Here is a 19591-nt window from a genome sequence, read left to right on the forward strand (position 1 = left end):
GTTCTATTTCTGATCTTAAGGAATCACTTTTTCTTTTTAAACATGAAAATTGGAAATCAAAACTGAACATACTTTTTTTTAATAGATCTTTATTGGAGTATAATTGCTTCACAATACTGTGTTAGTTTATATTGTACAACAAAGTGAACCAGCCATATGCAGATGAATTTTTTAAGTGGTAACTTGAGAGCTCTGCTGCCATTAAACTTCCTTTGTAGGAAACAAGTGTCAATATGTTGTAGCTTCTTTTTAGGCAAGGTTATAATACCAATTCACACAAACCAATGTTTCTCAATCTGGGGGTAGGGGAGGTTCCTTCCCACCCCCAGGGGTCATTTGGCAATGTCTGGATACTTTTGGTTGTGGGGAGGGGTGGTGTGCTACTGGCAGCGAGTGGGTACAGACCAGGGATGCTGTTCATCACCCTATGATACACAGGAAAGTCCCTACAACCAAGAATTATCAGTCAAAAATGTCAATACTGCTGAGGTACAAAGAAACTGGCCTGTATCTAGACAGCTGGTATCAAATACAACATAATTCTGCCAAGTACAGGTTACCTAAGAAAATAGTGCGATTAATTTGATGCTTAAAACCCACTTTTAAAATCACTGGAATAAAACTCAACATTTAACGTTAGTTCATTAGTTCATGTCTTTTATTAACCAATATACAATCACTTGTCTTCTGGTTTGTTGAAACAATAGGTCAGACAACATTTGCCACAATAATGTCTGTCAAAGTGGCTGGCCATAAAAACTCCAGCACCACATTCATCTGAAGGGCACTCCCGAACGAAGGTGACTGATTTTGCCATTCTCATCCACCTTATAGTGTTTCAGGACAGCCAGCTTAACCTTCTTTCTCTTATGCTTATTCTTCTTGGGAGTGTTGTAAGACTTCTTCCTTATCACCACCACGAAGTCTCAACACAAGATGAAGAGTGGACTCCTTTCGAATGTTGTGGTCAGACAAAGTACGTCCATCTTCCAGCTGCTTGCCAGCAAAGATCAGTCTTTGCTGGTCAGGAGGAATTACTTCCTTGTCCTGGATCTTGGCCTTTATGTTTTCTGTTGTATCCGAGGGTTCGACCTCGAGAGTGATGGTCTTCCCTGTCAGGGTCTTCACGAAAATCTGCATATTGGCGGTGGTGCCACTGCAGATGGCGGATCCGAAAAGATGAACATACTTTTAACTTTATTTGGAAATAATTTTAAAGTTAAAGCAAAGTTGCAAGAGAAAGAATAGTACAAAGAATTTTAAAATTTCTGCCCAGCTGAGATTCAGCCAGTGTCAACAATTTGCTGGCCTCCTTTCTTTTCTCTTCTTCCCTTCCCCTCCTCTTCTCCTGTTACTCGCTCACTCACTTGTATGTAACCCCCCCCCAAACATTGGAGGGTCCTTTGTGTACATAATGGCTTTTTTGTCCTAAATACTAAGAATAGGGATAGTCTCTTAAATAACCACAGTACAGAAATAAACTTCAGTAAATTTAACATTGGTAAAATACTTTATCTATTGTCCATATTCTAAATTTTGTTAGTTGATCCAATAGTGTCGTTTATAGCATTTTCCCCCTCTAGTACAGGATCCAGTATAGGATCAAATATTGCATTTAATTGTCATTTCTCTTTAGCTTCCTTTAATCTGGAATACTTAAAGACTTTGTCTTTTATGACATTGTCATTTTTGAAGAATATAGTATTGTGGCATTGTGGGATCTGGTTACACTTTATTTTTTAATTTTATTTTTTAAAATTTATTTGGCTGCATCGGGTCTTAGTTGTGGCAAGCGGGCTCCTTAGAGTTGTGGCAGGGAGGCGCCTTAGTTGCGGCTCCAGGGCTCTTTGGTTGCAGCACATGGGCTCCTTAGTTGTGGCACGCTGGCTCCTTAGTTGTGGCACACTGGCTCCTTAGTTGTGGCATGCAAACTCTTAGTTGTAGCACGCATGTGGGATTTAGTTCCCTGACCAGGGATCGAACCTGGGCCCCCTGCATTGGGAGCGCAAGGTCTTATCCACTGTGCCACCAGGGAAGTCCCCGTGGTTAACACTTTAAAATCATGACATTAAGCCACATTAGTGGGGGCTTCCTTGATGGTGCAGTGGTTAAGAATCCACCTGCCAATGCAGGGGATACGGGTTCCAGCCCTGGTCTGGGAAGATCCCACATGCTGCGGAGCAACTAAGCCCGTGCGCCACAGCTACTGAGCCTGCGCTCTAGAGCCTGCGAGCCACAACTACCGAGGCCCATGCGCCTAGAGCCTGTGCTCTGCAACAAGAGAAGCCACTGCAGTGAGACGGCGGTGCACCGCAACGAAGAGTAGCCCCTGCTCGTCGCAACCAGAGAAAGCCTGTGCACAGCAGTGAAGACCCAACACAGCCAAAAATAAATAAATAAATAAACAAATAAACAAGTAAATAAATAAGCAAGCCACATTAGTGAAAGTTATTTTAAGTTCTTTTCTCTTTTATTTTAACTTACGATGTGAGAAAAAAACCACACCAAGTTCTTAAAACGTATCAGCTTTTCAGCCTTTACATTTTACTATCAAAATTATTGGTAGAATAAATTTCATTGGTGTTTAATTCATACCTAGAACATCTGAAAGATGATAATGTAATCTAAAACTTCCGATTTTGATTTTTTAAAGCTACATATTTTAAGTTTGATCAGGATCTTGTGTAAAATTTTGCATTTCTATTTGTCTCTCATCCTGGCAGTATTGTGCCACCTAGTGGAAATTTATATCCTTCAATGTATGTCTCAGACTAGATGGAATGCAAGATGCATTTTAACAAATGAAGAAAAAGTAGTTTGGAGTATTTGAACTTCTCCGTTGACTTGCAATTCTTTATAGCAGTGATTGTCTTCGTAAACAAGAGTTTAAGACAAATAAAATTCTTGTTAAGTGAAGGCTTAGTAGATGTCTTAAAATTATGAGCCACTGAGTATTAAAATCTGCTCTTTTTTCAACAATAGCCTGCATTTATTTTATCAATGCAACTTTAACCAAGGCATATTATATTTCCATCAGTTAATATTAAAATAATTGTTGTTCTGTGGATCTTCTCAAAATCCTCCCACCTGGAGTTTTATTGTTGTGCATCTAATTTGTAAGCAGAATGTATGGAGTTTACATGTTATTTACACAATCTCAGTTTATTTTGAAGTAGCAGAAGAAAAACACATTGGATGATAAATACTAAAGAAATGGTCTAAGGAAAAAATGTGCTACCTTGAAAATAGCCTGAAAATAATTTAGGTATTTATCATTTGAAGACTTCTAACCAATTGACAAGATAAGATCTCATTTGTGTATAAGTAAAATTTAGGATTTTATCAGTTGGAGAGTTGACAGTCTCTTTTTCTTATTAACTATGCAGAAGATGCCTTGTTCTTTGTGAGGTATTCAATATACGCATTTTTTTTACATCTTTATTGGAATATAATTGCTTTACAATGGTGTGTTAGTTTCTGCTTTATAACAGAGTGAATCAGTTATACATATACATATGTTCCCATATCTCTTCCCTCTTGCGTCTCCCTCCCTCCCACCCTCCCTATCCCACCCCTCCAGGCGGTCACAAAGCACCGAGCTGATCCCCCTGTGCTATGCGGCTGCTTCCCACTAGCTAACTACCTTACGTTTGGTAAATATACGCATTTTTACTCAGTCTTGAGAAACATTTGTCCTGGGGTTGGATGGACATTCTGCATAATTAAACTGGAATATGAACTCTTGAGGTCTTCAGAACAGTTGTGTACTATAAAGAATTTTGAGAATTATCTAACCATTTAGGGAAAGCAGTTCTGAATTACAAAATGCAGCCATTCAAGCATATGACACCTTTATGAGAGTCATGAATATTTTATAATGTTTGTATCTTATTATTCTTTCTTAGTTGCTGATGTATATTCAAGATGAGCGGATTAGGAGAAAACTCCCTGGATCCACTGGCCCCTGATTCACGAAAACGCAAGTTGCCATGTGATACTCCAGGACAAGGGTAAGCAGTTTATTTCCTGATACTTCACCAAGGGCGCCTACCCCGCCTTTATTTGTTTTGAAGATACCATTTCAGCTTTCTTTATTTGCATTTTCTGGTTAGATTTGTTTGTTTTTGTCTTTGTTTAAATAATATGATTTTGCTTTGTAGTAAGTACAGTGGTACAATGATGAGATGGGGACATTCTTATGTTATAATAGAGGCTTTATGGCTGATTCAGATAGAAATGAGAATATTATACTAACTGTGTGATATTGTAAGAAGCATTTCTCAATAGAGGACGTAAGAGTTAGGAATAGATCAACAAGATTATTACAAGTAAGAATCTTTAGTATCCTTTAAGAACATGTTATAAGTTGATATTTTGGCAATTGTGAGGTTTCATCATTCTTTTCCTGAATGAAGTTAGAAGTTTAAAAAATAGAAATAAAATATTCTATTTTATGTAGTGATACTTCATAGCTTTTTTAGTATTTGCCAAGGTCAATATCACTTGAATTTCACTGTGATGGTTGCAAAATAAAAAAACCTATAATTCATAAAACCTCATAATTAATAAGTAGCTATTAATGTTTTTATTATTTGTTAATTTTATTGTCTCTTCGTGGTAAAGACTATTTATCCCCATTTTCCAGATGATGAAATGAGACTAATGCCTAAGGCCACTAGGCTAACAACAGGTGGATCTGAATTTAGGTTTGCATGAATTTCAACTGTATTGTACTAGGTCTCCAAGACAATGTTTTGGTAGTCTTTATGGGCTGAATTTAGTTTGTTTATATATGAGTGTAACGGTGTTGTGTAGGTACTGATTCTGCTCATAGCTCTTTTGTGATAGATATATTTATGGCCTTTCCCCCCCACCCCCCCCCAGCCTTACCTGCAGTGGTGAAAAGTGGAGACGGGAGCAGGAGAGTAAATATATTGAAGAATTGGCTGAACTGATATCTGCTAATCTTAGTGATATTGACAACTTCAATGTCAAACCAGATAAATGTGCAATTTTAAAGGAAACAGTAAGACAGATACGTCAAATAAAAGAGCAAGGTAATACAAAGTAAGAAAACACTCAAGTCTTTTAGAAGGAACTTGTTAACTGTGTTCACATTTGCCTTTTGCTACCTGTTGCTTAGGTGGGAACTGCTGCTCCTTGAGGGCTGTCCTCTGTGGGGCTAGATGGACAGATGAGTTGACCAGCTTTGCTCTTTAGGAAACAGTCACCAGGATTGGAAGAAGGCCAGTGTTGCTCACCCTGTCACTTGTTAGGTCCCTTTCAGGAAGCAATGGGATAGTACATTTAGTAGGGAAAGAAAATTTAGAGTATCTTCTGTCCTCCTGGGTGACTCGGAAGTTTAATTTTAACCTTTAAAAACTGTAGCATCATTTTCTTATCAGGAAATGTGTATGTGCTTATGCACATCTGTGTGCGTGTCTGTGTCTGTTCGGGGAACAATTTGAAGGTGGATTTAATCTATAACTGATATATATGCTATTTGTAGTATTGCCTTATGTCTTTTTAGGAAAAGCTATTTCCAGTGATGATGATGTTCAGAAAGCTGATGTATCTTCCACAGGACAAGGAGTTATTGATAAAGACTCCTTAGGACCACTTTTACTTCAGGCAAGTACAAGGTTTTAGCCATACGATAAGCTGAGTTGATTTAAAAAGAAAGAAAGAAAGAAAGAAAAAAATTTTGGCTAGGATATGAGAGCAAAAAGAAAATGTTTCTTTTCATGAGGTAGAACTCAGTATTCTGAGTATGATAAAAAATGCTCTTGTATTTAAAATATACATAACTCATGAGGTCCTGTGGTGCCCTGCCTCCCCGCAATAAAAATGCATTTGGGCATATTTTAGCTCAGACCTTTTTGTGTATTTTTGCATAATTGATAGTATGGCACACTACAGTTTTATATTTTTGAGGAAGTTTTAAGACTTAAAATACGTGTTTTTTTGTAAGTAGTTGTCTTAAATAGATTGAGTTAAGCTATAGCACTTACAGAATGTTTCTTTTTAAGTCATGACCTGAAGCCCTTTATTCAGGTTCACTTATCAACTGTTTTTGTTCCAATTAGTTTGTTCCAGCTACTTTTTAGTTGATCAGTTCAGTTCCTCTTTGTAAATTCTCACTAAGGAGTGGTATAGTTCCTGTAGCTTGACTTGGTAACAAATGGAAAAATGGGAAGCACTAAGGATGATTTTTCATATTTTTAAAAACTCCTTTGAAGAAGTAATTCTTCAAAAATTAGATTAGATGTTATAATTCAGATTTTGTCTTTACTGTCATCTTTTCACATTGTCTTTTTCATACAGCCCTGTATTGATGGTGCTAATGTTAATAGAAATGATGGCTCACAGTTGTTAAATCAACAGTTTTTTTCAAATTCTATTTAGTACTATGGCTGGTGTCTTAGTCTGCTAAGGCTGCCATAACAAAATACCACAGACTGTGTGGCGTAAACAACAGAAATTTATTTCTTATAGTTCTGGAGGCTGGAAGTCCAAGATCAAGGTGTTGGCAGGCTTGGTTTCTCCTGAGACCTACCTCTCTCCTTGGCTTGTAGATGGCTGCCTTCTCCTTGTGTCTTCACGTGACCTTTTCTTTGTGTGTGTGCATTTCTGATATCTGTCTCTCTTCTCATAAGAACACCAGTCCTATTGGATTAGAGCTACCCTCATGGACCTCATTTAACCTTAATTACCTCCTGAAAGGCCCTATCTCCAAATACGTCACACTGAGGTTTAAGGCTTCAACATATGAATTTTGGTGGGGGAAGGGATACAGTTCAGTCCATAATAGCCAATATTAACATATCCCACTTCAGGCATTGGATGGCTTCCTGTTTGTGGTGAATCGTGAAGGAAACATTGTGTTTGTGTCAGAAAATGTCACCCAGTACCTGCAATATATGCAAGAGGACCTGGTAAACACAAGTGTCTACAATATTTTGCATGAAGAAGACAGAAAGGATTTTCTTAAAAACTTACCAAAATCTACAGGTAGGCTTTTAATGTGTATCTTCCTTTTTTAAAAAAATATTTATTTATTTATTTGGCTGTGCTGGATCTTAGTCGTGGCACGCGGGATCTTTGTTGCCGCATGCGGGATCTTCGTTGCGGCATGGGGGATCTTTAGTTGTGGCATGGGGGATCTTTAGTTGTGGCATGTGGGATCTAGTTCACTGACCAGAGATCGAACCTGGGCCCCCTGCATTGGGAGCACAGAGTCTTAGCCCCGGACCACCAGGGAAGTCCCTGTATTTTCTAAGTAAGTTAAAAAAATTTCTTTTTCTTGATCATTTCTTAGAAAATTGAATATACCTTTTAGAAAGCCAAGTGATGATTTACGTAGAACAGGGCAAGTGGTAGATAGCAAAATTTCAAATACGAATTTAGAGTTTGGTATACATTTCATGGGTCTAAGATATACAGTGAGTTACAAAATAGAAGTGAGATACCTGTTGAATTTGAAATTATTCCAGTGTTCTATATATTGCCACTTTGAAATGTTATTGTAGAAATTACTATGGAAGATGTATAATGAGAAAATATGTATAGCTTAAATTTTTTTTTTTTAATTGGGGTATAGTTGATTTATAGCTTAAATTTTTGATGATAGTCATGGACTGAATTGCCAGCTTTTAAAAATCTCCTTTCAATTTGTTTTCTAAAGTTAATGGAGTTACCTGGACAAATGAGACCCAGCGACAAAAAAGCCATACATTTAATTGCCGTATGTTGATGAAAATACCACACGACGTTCTGGAAGACATAAACACTAGTCCTGAAATGCGCCAGAAATATGAAACGATGCAGTGCTTTGCCTTGTCCCAGCCACGTGCTATGATGGAGGAAGGAGAAGGTGAGAGTCATCACATGCTTGTGGTGATTATCAAACAATAGCAGCCCAACTTGTAGTTTTGTAATTTCCATTGTAATTCTTCCTACTGAATTCCATGTTCTTACTGGCCTATTGAATAGACACATCCAAAGGTTAAGTATAATCCTTACCTGGTTAAATTTTCTATTGCAGATTTGCAATCCTGTATGATCTGTGTGGCACGCCGCATTACCACAGGAGAAAGAGCATTTCCATCAAATCCTGAGAGCTTTATTACTAGACATGATCTTTCAGGTAAAAACTGTGCGTGTGTGTATGTTTTGTTCATTTTGAAAATTTTTATAAAAGTTAACTTTCTACAGCCTGCACTATCATTTAAGTGCCTACACTGTAACAAATACTTTGCATGGATTATTTCCTATGTTTCTTATAATATTATTATTATTTTTTAAAATTTAATTTAATTTAATTTTTTATTTTATTATTTTTGGCTGCATTGGGTCTTCATTGCTGTGCAGGGGCTTTCTCTAGTTGTGGCGAGCGGAGGCTACTCTTCCTTGTGGTGAATGGGCTTCTCACTGCAGTGGTTTCTCTTGTGGAGCATGGGCTCTAGGCACGTAGGCTTCAGTAGTTGTGGCACATGGGCTCAGTAGTTGTGGCTTGCTGGCTTTAGAGCTCAGGCTCACTAGTTGTGGCACATGGGCTTAGTTGCTCTGCGGCTTGTGGGATCTTCCTGGACCAGGACTTGAACCCATGTCCCCTGCATTGGCAGGTGGATTCTTAACCACTGTGCCACCAGGGAAGTCCCTTATGTTTCTTATACAACCCTAGGAGAGATTCAACGAAACCTTGGGCATTTAAGTTGGGTGTGTTTGACACTTAAAATCCCTCAGATAAACACACAAAAAAATGTAGATGCGGGCTTCCCTGGTGGCACAGTGGTTGAGAGTCCGCCTGCCGATGCAGGGGACATGGGTTCGTGCCCCGATCCGGGAAGATCCCACATGCCGCGGAGCAGCTGGGCCCGTGAGCCATGGCCGCTGAGCCTGCGGTTCGGAGCCTGTGCTTCGCAACGGGAGAGACCACAGCAGTGAGAGGCCCGTTTACCGCAAAAAAAAAAAAAAAAAAAGTAGACGCACCTGGCTTTCTCTCCAAATAACATTTCAAATCAGAAGCCAGTATTTCTTTTCTGTAACTTCAAATCCATTTTACATAAAGAAGTGCACTTCAAAAAGACGGGTAATTTAATGGGAATTACTGGGAGTAATTCTTGACATCAACATGAATTTCAGTTTTGGTCTGCCCTTTTTTGCCCATGAGAGTAAAGAATTAAAGTCAGTGCAGTTGATAATGAACAATGATGAAATTAAACACAGTGGCAATTTTCTGTTTAATAGGAAAAGTTGTCAACATAGATACAAATTCACTGAGGTCTTCCATGAGGCCTGGTTTTGAAGATATAATCCGAAGGTGTATCCAGAGATTTTTTAGTCTTAATGATGGGCAGTCATGGTCCCAGAAACGTCACTATCAAGAAGGTAAAGAATTTGGAGGTTAATTCTGGATCTTGTTTGTCATTGTGTTTGATGTGCTATAGAGCAATAAGTATATACGTGACCATAGTTGTTTTTGTCTGTGTGGGGTAGGAAGATGATTCTTGAGCATTCTTATGTTAGCCTAATTTTGGTGGGGTCCAGTCTTTCACTGGATTTTGAAAATGTTGGATTTGTATATTTCCTTTCTGTTTTCTCCTGTATGCATTTGTTCTGCCAGTTGTAGTTACTAGTAATGGGATATTTTCTCCAAAAGCTTATATCCATGGCCATGCAGAAACCCCAGTGTATCGATTCTCATTGGCTGATGGCACTGTAGTGACTGCACAGACAAAAAGCAAACTCTTCCGAAATCCTGTGACAAATGATCGTCACGGCTTTGTCTCAACCCACTTTCTTCAGAGGTAATGATAGATTACTTTGTATTCTCATTAAATGCAGCAGTGTTCTCGAGGTGCTTTATTATTAGTGTAAAAAGGAAGAAGAAAAATTAAGAAAAGCAGGCAGTGGTTGGGTTTGCTGAAGTGCACTTAGATTCCTAAAGTATGTTTTCTTTAAGGTTATATTTTTATGTGTAAATGAGGATTTGTTCATTAATTAATTCCTGGGAAAGCTGGAGGATGGGAAGGCTAGTGGATAAAAGAATACATAAAATCTGACCACCTCTGTTACTTTTCATTTCTAATGATATATTACATTGCTTTTAGGGATTGAATTTAAAATTTGAAGGTAGACTTCAAGAAGAAATAGTTACTATTGCTGTTGCTAATGGTAAATGAGCAACCCAGGAAGGAGCAGGATATTCACCCATTAATCATCTTGAGTAATTTGCAGGCGCCTCCAGGTTAACCCCTTGGTATATGAGAACTCTTGTAAAGCCCCACTGCGATTCCAGCTAACATAGCTTGGGGCCCCTCGTGGCGCTCTGATGGTGTCACTCATTTAGATTCTGTGGCTTATTAAAAGTATGTTATTAGATTAATAACTGATCAGTGTCTAGATTGTTATTGTCACTAGGCATTGGAATGGCGCCTAAGAAGTTAAGTTTCTGGGGCACTTACTTCATCCTTAAAAAAAAAAAAAAATCTGATGCAGGCTTTTAACGCATGCCTGTAATTTTTTAGTAAAACATTGTTCTGTTTCTTTGCAGGGAACAGAATGGGTATAGACCAAACCCGAATCCTGTTGGACAAGGCATTAGACCTCCAGCAGCTGGATGCAACAGTTCAGTAGGCAGCATGAACATGTCGCCAAACCCCGGCTTGCAGATGCTGAGCAGCAGGACCTACGGTGTGGCTGAGCCCGGTGCCACGGGGCAGATGAGTGGAGCCAGGTATGGGCCTTCCGGTAGCATAGCTTCAGTGAACCCTGGGCCAGGCATGCAGTCACCATCTTCCTACCAGAACAACAACTATGGTCTCAACATGAGTAGCCCTCCACATGGGAGTCCTGGTCTTGGCTCCAGCCAGCAGAATATTATGATTTCTCCGCGTAATCGTGGGAGTCCAAAGATGGCCTCACATCAGTTTTCTCCTGTTGCAGGTATTTGTGTTACATTTCCTTTTCTTTATTTTTTTCTTTTTCAGTAATTCTTCTCTATCCATACCATTGTAATTCTTGTAAAGTTAATTCATTTTAAAACAGAAACTTTGAAGTGTTAAGTAGTGTTTTGTTATAGCATCTGATAGTCTAATTCTTTTCCTGACTTCTCTCCAAATCCAGGTGTGCACTCTCCCATGGGATCTTCTGGCAATACTGGGAGTCACAGCTTTTCTAGCAGCTCTCTCAGTGCCCTTCAAGCTATCAGTGAGGGAGTAGGGACTTCTCTTTTATCTACTCTGTCTTCACCAGGTCCCAAATTGGATAACTCTCCCAATATGAATGTAAGTCAACCAAGTAAAGTGAACAGTCAAGATTCCAAGAGTCCCCTAGGCTTGTATTGCGACCAGAATCCAGTGGAGAGTTCAATGTGTCAGTCAAATAGCAGAGATCACCTCAATGACAAAGAAAGTAAGGAGAGCAGTGCGGAAGGGCCAGAGAATCAGCGGGGTCCTCTGGAAAGCAAAGGTCACAAAAAATTACTGCAGTTACTTACCTGTTCTTCTGAGGACCGGGGTCATTCCTCCTTGACCAACTCGCCCCTGGATTCAAGTTGTAAAGACTCTTCCATTAGTGTCACCAGCCCCTCTGGGGTCTCCTCTTCGACGTCTGGAGGAGTGTCCTCCACATCCAATATGCACGGGTCACTGCTGCAAGAGAAGCACCGGATTTTGCACAAGTTGCTGCAGAATGGGAATTCACCGGCTGAGGTAGCCAAGATTACCGCCGAAGCCACTGGGAAAGACACTAGCAGTACAACGTCTTGTGTAGAAGGAAACGTCAAGCAGGAGCAACTAAGCCCTAAGAGAAAGGAAAATAATGCTCTGCTTAGGTACCTGCTGGACAGGGATGATCCTAGTGACACGCTCTCCAAAGAACTACAGCCCAAAGTGGAAGGCGGCGTAGACAGTAAAGTGAGCCAGTGCAGCAGCTCCACCATCCCGAGCTCAAGTCAAGGGAAGGACGCCAAAATTAAGACAGAAACAAATGAAGAGGTAACTTGTCTTCTGTATATTCTAGCTTAGGCATTGTATTTCAGCATTGCATTTCTGTGTTAGAAAGACAGTGTGTTATGCACAGATTCTTACCTTCTGTTTTAGGTTTATTTAATGGAAGTTAATCTGGAGCTGTCACTTTTTCGGTAGCTCTTCTGAGCATCAGTAAAGTGTATTATGATGCAGTGTAGAAATAATCAGATATGTGTGCTTTCAAATGTGACTGTACCTCATTAGTAGGCAATTTGAAATCTTTCATGGAAGTTTTTATTATTGGAATGAGCACATTGGGTCATTAAGTGTATGGTAGAAATGGGAAAAAACCTTTTGTATTAGGCAACAGAATTTTGATTTTTACCTAAGATCAAGTTTCATATACATGATCACATTCTATACAAGCATTTCCCAGACTCCTCTTGAGGAACACTATTCTGGAAGACGTTAATATGCACCTGAGAAAATAAAGTCTTGGAGAAGTCCTATTGTTAGGATGTATGTTTAACTTTGTTTAGTGTTTCCCAAATGTATTGACCAAAAGCCCTTTTTAAAGCATAGCTATGAATATCTTGTTGAACATCAGCTTATTTTTTTATTATTATTATTTAAAAATTTTAAAAAAAATTTTTATTATTAATCATACATGTTTTCAGAAGTATGTGTAGAGGCAGACATCTCTGTCAGCTCATGATTCTGACTAATGTTTGCTGGAAAATATCCTGCAGTTTGAGAATTAAACATATAGGGTAAATTAAAAAATGCCCCTTTGAAAGCACCTCCAAACCCACGGATTTATCGCAGAATTTTCAACTGTTTTTACTGTTTTATGTTTTTACTTTCAAGGAAGTAGTGTAGGGATAGGGGTCATAATCAGCTAGCTAGCCTCTAAGTTGGGTGTTACCATTTCAGGTAACTATTGTGTTTTACTTGTTCCCATTTCATCTCTTTTCCTCTGATGAGTATGTTTTATACCTATGTATCTAGTAATGTACACAGGTTAATTAAAAAAAATTATTTTCAGGGATCTGGAGACTTGGATAATCTAGATGCTATTCTTGGTGATCTGACTAATTCTGACTTCTACAGTAATTCCATATCCACAAATGGTAGTAATCTGGTAACGAAGCAACAAATGTTTCAAGGAACTAATTCTCTGGGTAAGAAAGAACTAGATTTTATTCTTGCTGCCTTTGAACTTTTCTGCACACCTGTATGTACTCTTAATTAAAACTAGGATCCAACTTTAAAATGTGTGCTCCACCTTAGTTTCTTTTACTAATTTATAATGTAGGTGATTTTAAAAGCTTTTTGGATAGTTTCCCATTTCTAACTAATATGATGCCAGTAATCACAGGGCTTACAGGAAAATGTTCTTCTCTGGTTGCTGCAGGTGAGTAGTAGGTACTCTGTACCTACTAGTACCTTTATTTGTCTTAGGCACAGAGAATTGGATTAAAAAGCAAATCAAAACCTGTCCTTTGACACTAACTTACTTTGGTGTTTGCTGGTTCTTACCCAACCTCTGTCCTATAGCTGAGTGTTTCTTGATTCATCAGTTTAACAAGGATATATTATATGTATCAATTGAAAAAGAATAATCCACAATTATCTGGAAAGGTGGTTATTCATTTTTAGTGGCACTATTTCCGAAACTGAAATGGAAAGTTAGATCAATCAAATAGGTTAGAAAAAACAAAAAGAAAAAGGTTAGGAAATTTTGTTTTACTCCTTGCTTGATTAGAAGGCAACTTACCTGGTTACATTTAGTTGTAAAATTTTAAACTTTAAATATGCATGTTAAAGAACTTCCAGGAGTTTGAAACATTGGTAAAATTTTTACTATTAAGTGAAGCAGAATATGAATGACCATATCAGGCTAGAGAACAGTGCCTAATACTTCAGCCAAGACCGAGACTCTTGTTTTTTACTTTATTTGGAATACAAGGCTTCTTTTTTCTTTTTCTTTCTTTTTTTGGGGGGCTTATTTATTTTGTAAAGGAAGACAGTGTTTATTTTGGTAAGAAAGACATTCTTGGGTGGGTGGTATTTATGTCTTGTACTTGATTATTTATGTACTGAATCATCAGAGGATATTTATGTATTGTGCTTTTATGTTTTTTAACAGGTTTGAGGAGTCCACAGTCTGTGCAGTCTGTTCGTCCTCCATATAACCGAGCAGTGTCTCTAGACAGCCCTGTTTCCGTTGGCTCAAGCCCTCCAGTAAAGAATATTGGTGCTTTCCCCATGTTACCAAAGCAACCCATGTTGGGTGGCAATCCAAGAATGATGGATAGTCAGGAAAATTATGGCTCAAACATGGGTGTGTTATTTTTTTTTCTTTTAATTTTATTTTAAATTTTATTTATTTATTTTTGGCTGCCTTGGGTCTTCATTGCTGTGCGTGGGCTTTCTCTAGTTGCAGCGAGCGGGGGCTACTCTTCTTTGCGGTGCGCGGGCTTCTTATTGCGGAGCACGGGCTCTAGGCGCGTGGGCTTCAGTAGTTGTGGCACGTGGACTCAGTAGTTGTGGCTCCCGGGCTCTAGAGGGCAGGCTCAGTAGTTGTGGCGCATGGGCTTAGTCGCTCCGTGGCATGTGGGATCTTCCCGGACCAGGGCTTGAACCCGTGTCCCCTGCATTGGCAGGAGGATTCCCAACCACTGCGCCACCAGGGAAGTCCCTGATATGTTATTTCTAATGAATATTAATGATTAAAAATTTCTTTTGGGAAAAGCAAATTGAAAATACTTAATTGGAATTAATAGGATTTTGAATAACAGTAGCATGTTTCTTTCATGAGTATTCTTCATTTATTCTGTGTCTTGGTGATTTAAACTCTCAAGGAGACTTTCGGTCCAAGACATTTTTTTCTTTGGCCACGCTGTGGGGCATGAGGGGTCTTAGTTCTCTCACAGGGATTGAACCTGTGCCCCAGGGAAGTCTTGCAAGACATTTTCTAATCTGTAATGAATACATAGCAATACAGGCATACCTCAGCAGTATTGCAGGTTCTGTTTCAGACCACCGCAATAAAGTAAATATCACAATAAAGCGAGTCACGTTAATTTTTTGGTTTCCCAGTGCATATAAAATGTAGGTTTACACTATACCATATTGTATGCAATAGCATTATGTCTAAAAACAAATGTACGTACCTTAATTTAAAAACACTTTATTGCTAAAATATGCTAACCATCATCCGACAACATAGGGTTGCCACAAACCTTCAATTTGTAAAAAACGCAGTGTCTCTGAAGCGCAATACAGTGAAGGTATGCCTGTGGTGGCCTATCAGAAATGTCTTAACAGTTGGCCCGCCCTCTTTTTAGAATGACAAAGGCTCATGTGTCTAATGACTGCACCTGTACATAAGAAGAATTTCATTGTAACATGGAAAATACCTAATTTCTGTTTTAGGTGGACCAAACAGAAATGTGACTGTGAATCAGACTCCTTCCTCAGGAGACTGGGGCTTACCAAACTCAAAGGCCAGCCGAATGGAACCTATGAATTCAAGCTCCATGGGGAGACCGGGAGCGGATTATAATGCTTCTTTACCCAGGCCTGCCATGGGTGGCTCAGTGCCCGCCATGCCTCTTCGGTCCAGTAGCATCCCAGGTGTGAGACCAGTGTTGCAGCAGCATCATCAGCAGCAGCAGCAACAGCAGCAGATGCTTCAGATGCGTAAGCATTCCTTTCATAAGAAAAGAAAATTAGATGTTTTAGACTAACTTTTGCCTTTGGCTTATTTGAAAATTTATCCTTTCTTTTTGTTCCCCCAGGGCCCGGTGAGATTCCCATGGGGATGGGGGTCAGTCCTTATGGCCAAGCAGCACCATCGAACCAACCTGGTTCCTGGCCAGATGGCATGTTGTCCATGGAACAAGGCCCTCATGGGACTCAAAATAGGTGGGGCTCTATTACGTGACCCTGTGGAAAATGTAAGCATTGGATTATCTAGAAAAGGGTGAGAGCACAGGAACAAACCTGAAAGAGAATGAGAAAAACTCTCTGTAATTGAGGTACTCATTGCCCTCTGTGTGTAAAAGCGAGGCTGAGTCTGAGACAGCGTGCGTTCATGGGAGAGGGAGGAGACAGGACTGTATCTCTCAGCGATCGGGACTGTTGAGTGGTCACACCTGGGAGCCTCCATGTGCCATGGTCGTCTCTCATAATGTAACAATCCTCCTCCATGAGGAGAGGGATAAATTAGCACTAGTTTGACAAGATAAATGGTCCGCAGAGGGTGAGCCTCAGTTTTCTGGAAAGTTCATTTTTTAGGATTCGATAATTCTTTTCTAAAATTATTTAAAACGTTTCAGGGATGAAGGTGAAAGTGAAATATAGCACGCTTCTATTTCTGTGAAAGAAAGATTGTGGGTTATGTCTATTTCATTTTTTAAGTTTGGTCAGTAACTCATTGGCATGAAAGAGGCTACCTGTCACTGTCAACTCTGACTTGAGTTCTACAATAAATTAAGCAAAGAAAAATGAATTGATCTGTTGAGTAGACAGAAATGTAACTACATGAGCTTATTAACTTGAGTGCTTCTCTACCCAGTAGAGAACAAATAGTTTCATCACAGAATTTTTAAATGTCTAGCTCCATGCCCCTGTAATGTGTTGGAGAACTGTGGCATTGCTGTGGGGTTTGTATTACACTTGTCGATACATGAGCTCTGTGGGCCGTGTATGAAACAAAGTTATTTTGGTAGAACCCTGGGCTCAGTTCAGCATTTCTACCTTTTTTCCCATTCTTTTGTTGATTTCTCCAGCCTGCAATATCCTAACTACTACCACTTCTGTTCTTGTAGGGTCTTGAAAACACCACCCTCTTCATCCCTCCAATCTCCTTTCCCAAATCTCTGCTATCCTCTAAATGTCAAGGGATCTAGCAATTACATTTTGGTGGTGGAGTTGGGAGTTGTAATCTAGATATGGTGGTCGAAGATGACCTGGTGAGGTTTAAAATTGTGGGTCTTAAATTTAAATTGATGCTGTTTGTTCTTTTCTGCTACTCTGTTAGTTTATTATTTACACTTGTATTATTTGAGTCATTGCATATTAAAAATACTGTGCGGAGTTACTTTGATCTTTTTTTTTTTTAAGAGGAAAAGCACCATTGAAATTGAATCTAAGTCTCTTTTTAGGCCACTTCTTAGGAATTCCCTGGATGATCTCCTTGGGCCACCTTCTAACCTTGAAGGCCAGAGTGATGAAAGAGCATTGTTGGACCAGCTGCACACACTCTTGAGCAACACAGATGCCACAGGCCTGGAAGAAATTGACAGAGCTCTCGGCATTCCTGAACTTGTAAATCAAGTAGGTAGCAGTACTGTGGACGTAGAAATGTGTGTGTGTATGTGTGTGTGTGTGTGTCTGTGTCTGTGTCTGTGTCTGTGTGCATGCGTGCTCGCATATATCCATGAAGCCATGTACAACAGTGCCTATATGTGTATCTTTTCTTTATGTACAGCACTACATTCATGGATACCAGCATTAAAATTAGAAAATATACTTTATAATTGTGATAGAACTTCCAGCAACTTACTGTTTTATAAAATGTCAGATTTTAGGCAACCATAGAAATGGTCCACTAAAACTACTATACAGTTTTTAAAATGCTGCTTTTTGCTTATGTTAGTTGAATCCTCATTTTTATAATTACCTCTTTCTACTATCTGGACAACCAGTGTATACTCTGAGGAGGCAAGCTTTTTTTGTGTTAAACAAAACCTGTTTACACTGGTAAATCTGTGAATATCCCAACAACATCATCTCCTATTCCTAGTTACCTATTCAGCCTTATGAAAATATGCCATTTACAAATCTGTATTTTTTTTTTTTTTGAAACATACATTTTGTAGTGGATCTTTTCATTATAGGATGTGTGTTTGGAGGCACTTGTGTAAGTCTGTGTGTTTAATGATAAATGGGAAAGATCCTCAGGGTTCTCAGGCTTTGTTGGGGAGACAAATGTGTATAAAAAGAATTACATTTCAGTGTGGCAAACACTGCACAGAACTTTTTAAAGGGTGGTTGAGAAACACGGGGCAGTGATGATGTACACCTGGGGGTACCAGCCACCGGTGACCCTGACCGAGGAGCCGTGTCTGACCTGGCTGGGGGAGGAAGTGAGGGTTACATGAAGACCGAGAAGCTTTAACTGCCACTAGAATTTCTTTTTGTTTTTGGTCTGCGTCGGGTCTTAGTTGCGGCACTCGGGATCTTCGTTGAGACATGGCGGTGCAGGCTTTTCGTTGTGGCGCGTGGGCTTCTCTCTCGTTGTGGCATGCGGATTTTCTCTCTAGTTGTGGCGCGTGGGCTCCAGGGTGTGTGGGATCTGTAGTTTGTGGCACACGGCTCTCTCATTGAGGTGCATGAGCTCAGTAGTTGCAGCACGTGGGCTTAGTTGCCTCGCGGCATGTGGGATCTTAGTTCACCGACCAGGGATCGAACCAGCGTCCCCTACATTGGAAGCTGGATTCTCTACTGCTGGACCACCAGGAAAATCCCCTAGAATTTTATTTAAGCTGGAAATAGTTTTCTTTGTCTTCATGTAAAATAGTTAACGGTCCTTATATAAAAATCTGACAATCACAAAAGTACGTATTTTTTTAAAAAGTTGAAAATCCTCCATAATCTTGGCACAGAGAATCATAAGTAACTTGTGTGTGTATATTAAAAAAAAAAAAAAGGAAGCAGACTTTTAAAATACTTTTGTGGCCTGTTTTACTTTATGAAAGTCATCGTCAATCATCTTTTTTGTTTAATGTATACATCTTTAATGTTAATGGCCAAATAGTATCCATCTTATTGAACACTATTTAACCAGTTATCTACTGATGAAAATTTAGTTGTTCCTAAATACTTTCTGTTATCATTCTATGAATTACTTACATCTTGTTCACTTTTTCTGTTTTCCTAGTAGCTACAATCCAAGAAAAAGGATGATTGGGTTAGAGGGCTTATCTTAGAGGTTTATATACATAATCTCAGGCAGCTTTCCTAGATGGTCGCATAGCTGCTTTTCCACAGCAGGGTGTGATGACTCCAGTCCATCACCCTCACCAGCACTGCTGCCACGGCCCACGAAGAGGAAAGAACCCAGAGTGTGAAAGAGCAAGTGACGGGACAAATATTGAGCATGATTATTCTTTCAAATCCTTGCCAGTCTGATGGGCAACAAAGATTCTTGTTTTAATTTGTATTTCTTTCGTTAGCAAGATTGAACATACTTTATATTTTTTGGCCATTGAGATGTGTTTAATAGTTTAATAGTTCTGATGGGGTTTTTATTTTGTTGATCTGTAGCGATGCTTTAGTTACTGATTGTTGATTACTTCATTTAACAAATATTTGTCTTCTGTATGCCAATCAGTCTTTCCTTAGAGACTGAGGAGCAATAGTGAACAACCTATTTCCTGCTCCCAGAACTCAGGCAAGGAACCACACAGAAGTAGACATGGTGAAGGAGAGGTTATGAGGAAAGGCATATGATGCTGTGAGACCTTTAAATACAGGGACCTTTTCTTAGGATAGGGTGGGATGTCAAAAATTTTCTCTAGGGCTTCCCTGGTGGCGCAGTGGTTGAGATT

At 39.3% G+C, this 19591-nt stretch overlaps 1 protein-coding gene and 1 pseudogene across 4 annotated transcripts in view; one reads left to right on the forward strand and one right to left on the reverse strand.

Annotated features, from left to right (window-relative positions):
- Window positions 1–19591, forward strand: part of NCOA3 (nuclear receptor coactivator 3) — a 123274-nt gene that overhangs the window by 90657 nt on the left and 13026 nt on the right. Inside the window, exons 3-17 of one of the 3 annotated variants that reach the window (XM_082670147.1) lie at window positions 3906–4010; window positions 4885–5057; window positions 5531–5631; window positions 6837–7011; window positions 7685–7873; window positions 8045–8146; window positions 9250–9390; window positions 9662–9809; window positions 10556–10947; window positions 11128–11999; window positions 13018–13153; window positions 14122–14316; window positions 15411–15677; window positions 15776–15902; window positions 17144–17315. In XM_082670147.1, the coding sequence (XP_082526273.1) occupies window positions 3925–4010; window positions 4885–5057; window positions 5531–5631; window positions 6837–7011; window positions 7685–7873; window positions 8045–8146; window positions 9250–9390; window positions 9662–9809; window positions 10556–10947; window positions 11128–11999; window positions 13018–13153; window positions 14122–14316; window positions 15411–15677; window positions 15776–15902; window positions 17144–17315 (3276 nt within the window). In that variant the 5' untranslated portion in view covers window positions 3906–3924. Of the gene's footprint in view, window positions 1–3905; window positions 4011–4884; window positions 5058–5530; window positions 5632–6836; window positions 7012–7684; window positions 7874–8044; window positions 8147–9249; window positions 9391–9661; window positions 9810–10555; window positions 10948–11127; window positions 12000–13017; window positions 13154–14121; window positions 14317–15410; window positions 15678–15775; window positions 15903–17143; window positions 17316–19591 lie in introns of those variants that run through there. The other 2 variants (XM_082670146.1, XM_082670145.1) reach the window with 2 other exon arrangements.
- Window positions 641–1174, reverse strand: LOC309833004 (ubiquitin-ribosomal protein eS31 fusion protein-like; annotated as a pseudogene). The gene has a single exon. The product of its transcript is annotated as a ubiquitin-ribosomal protein eS31 fusion protein-like (transcript).

The sequence above is a fragment of the Grampus griseus genome (genome assembly GCF_964374135.1).
Source record: "Grampus griseus genome assembly, chromosome: 14".
NCBI classification, from domain to species: domain Eukaryota; kingdom Metazoa; phylum Chordata; class Mammalia; order Artiodactyla; family Delphinidae; genus Grampus; species Grampus griseus.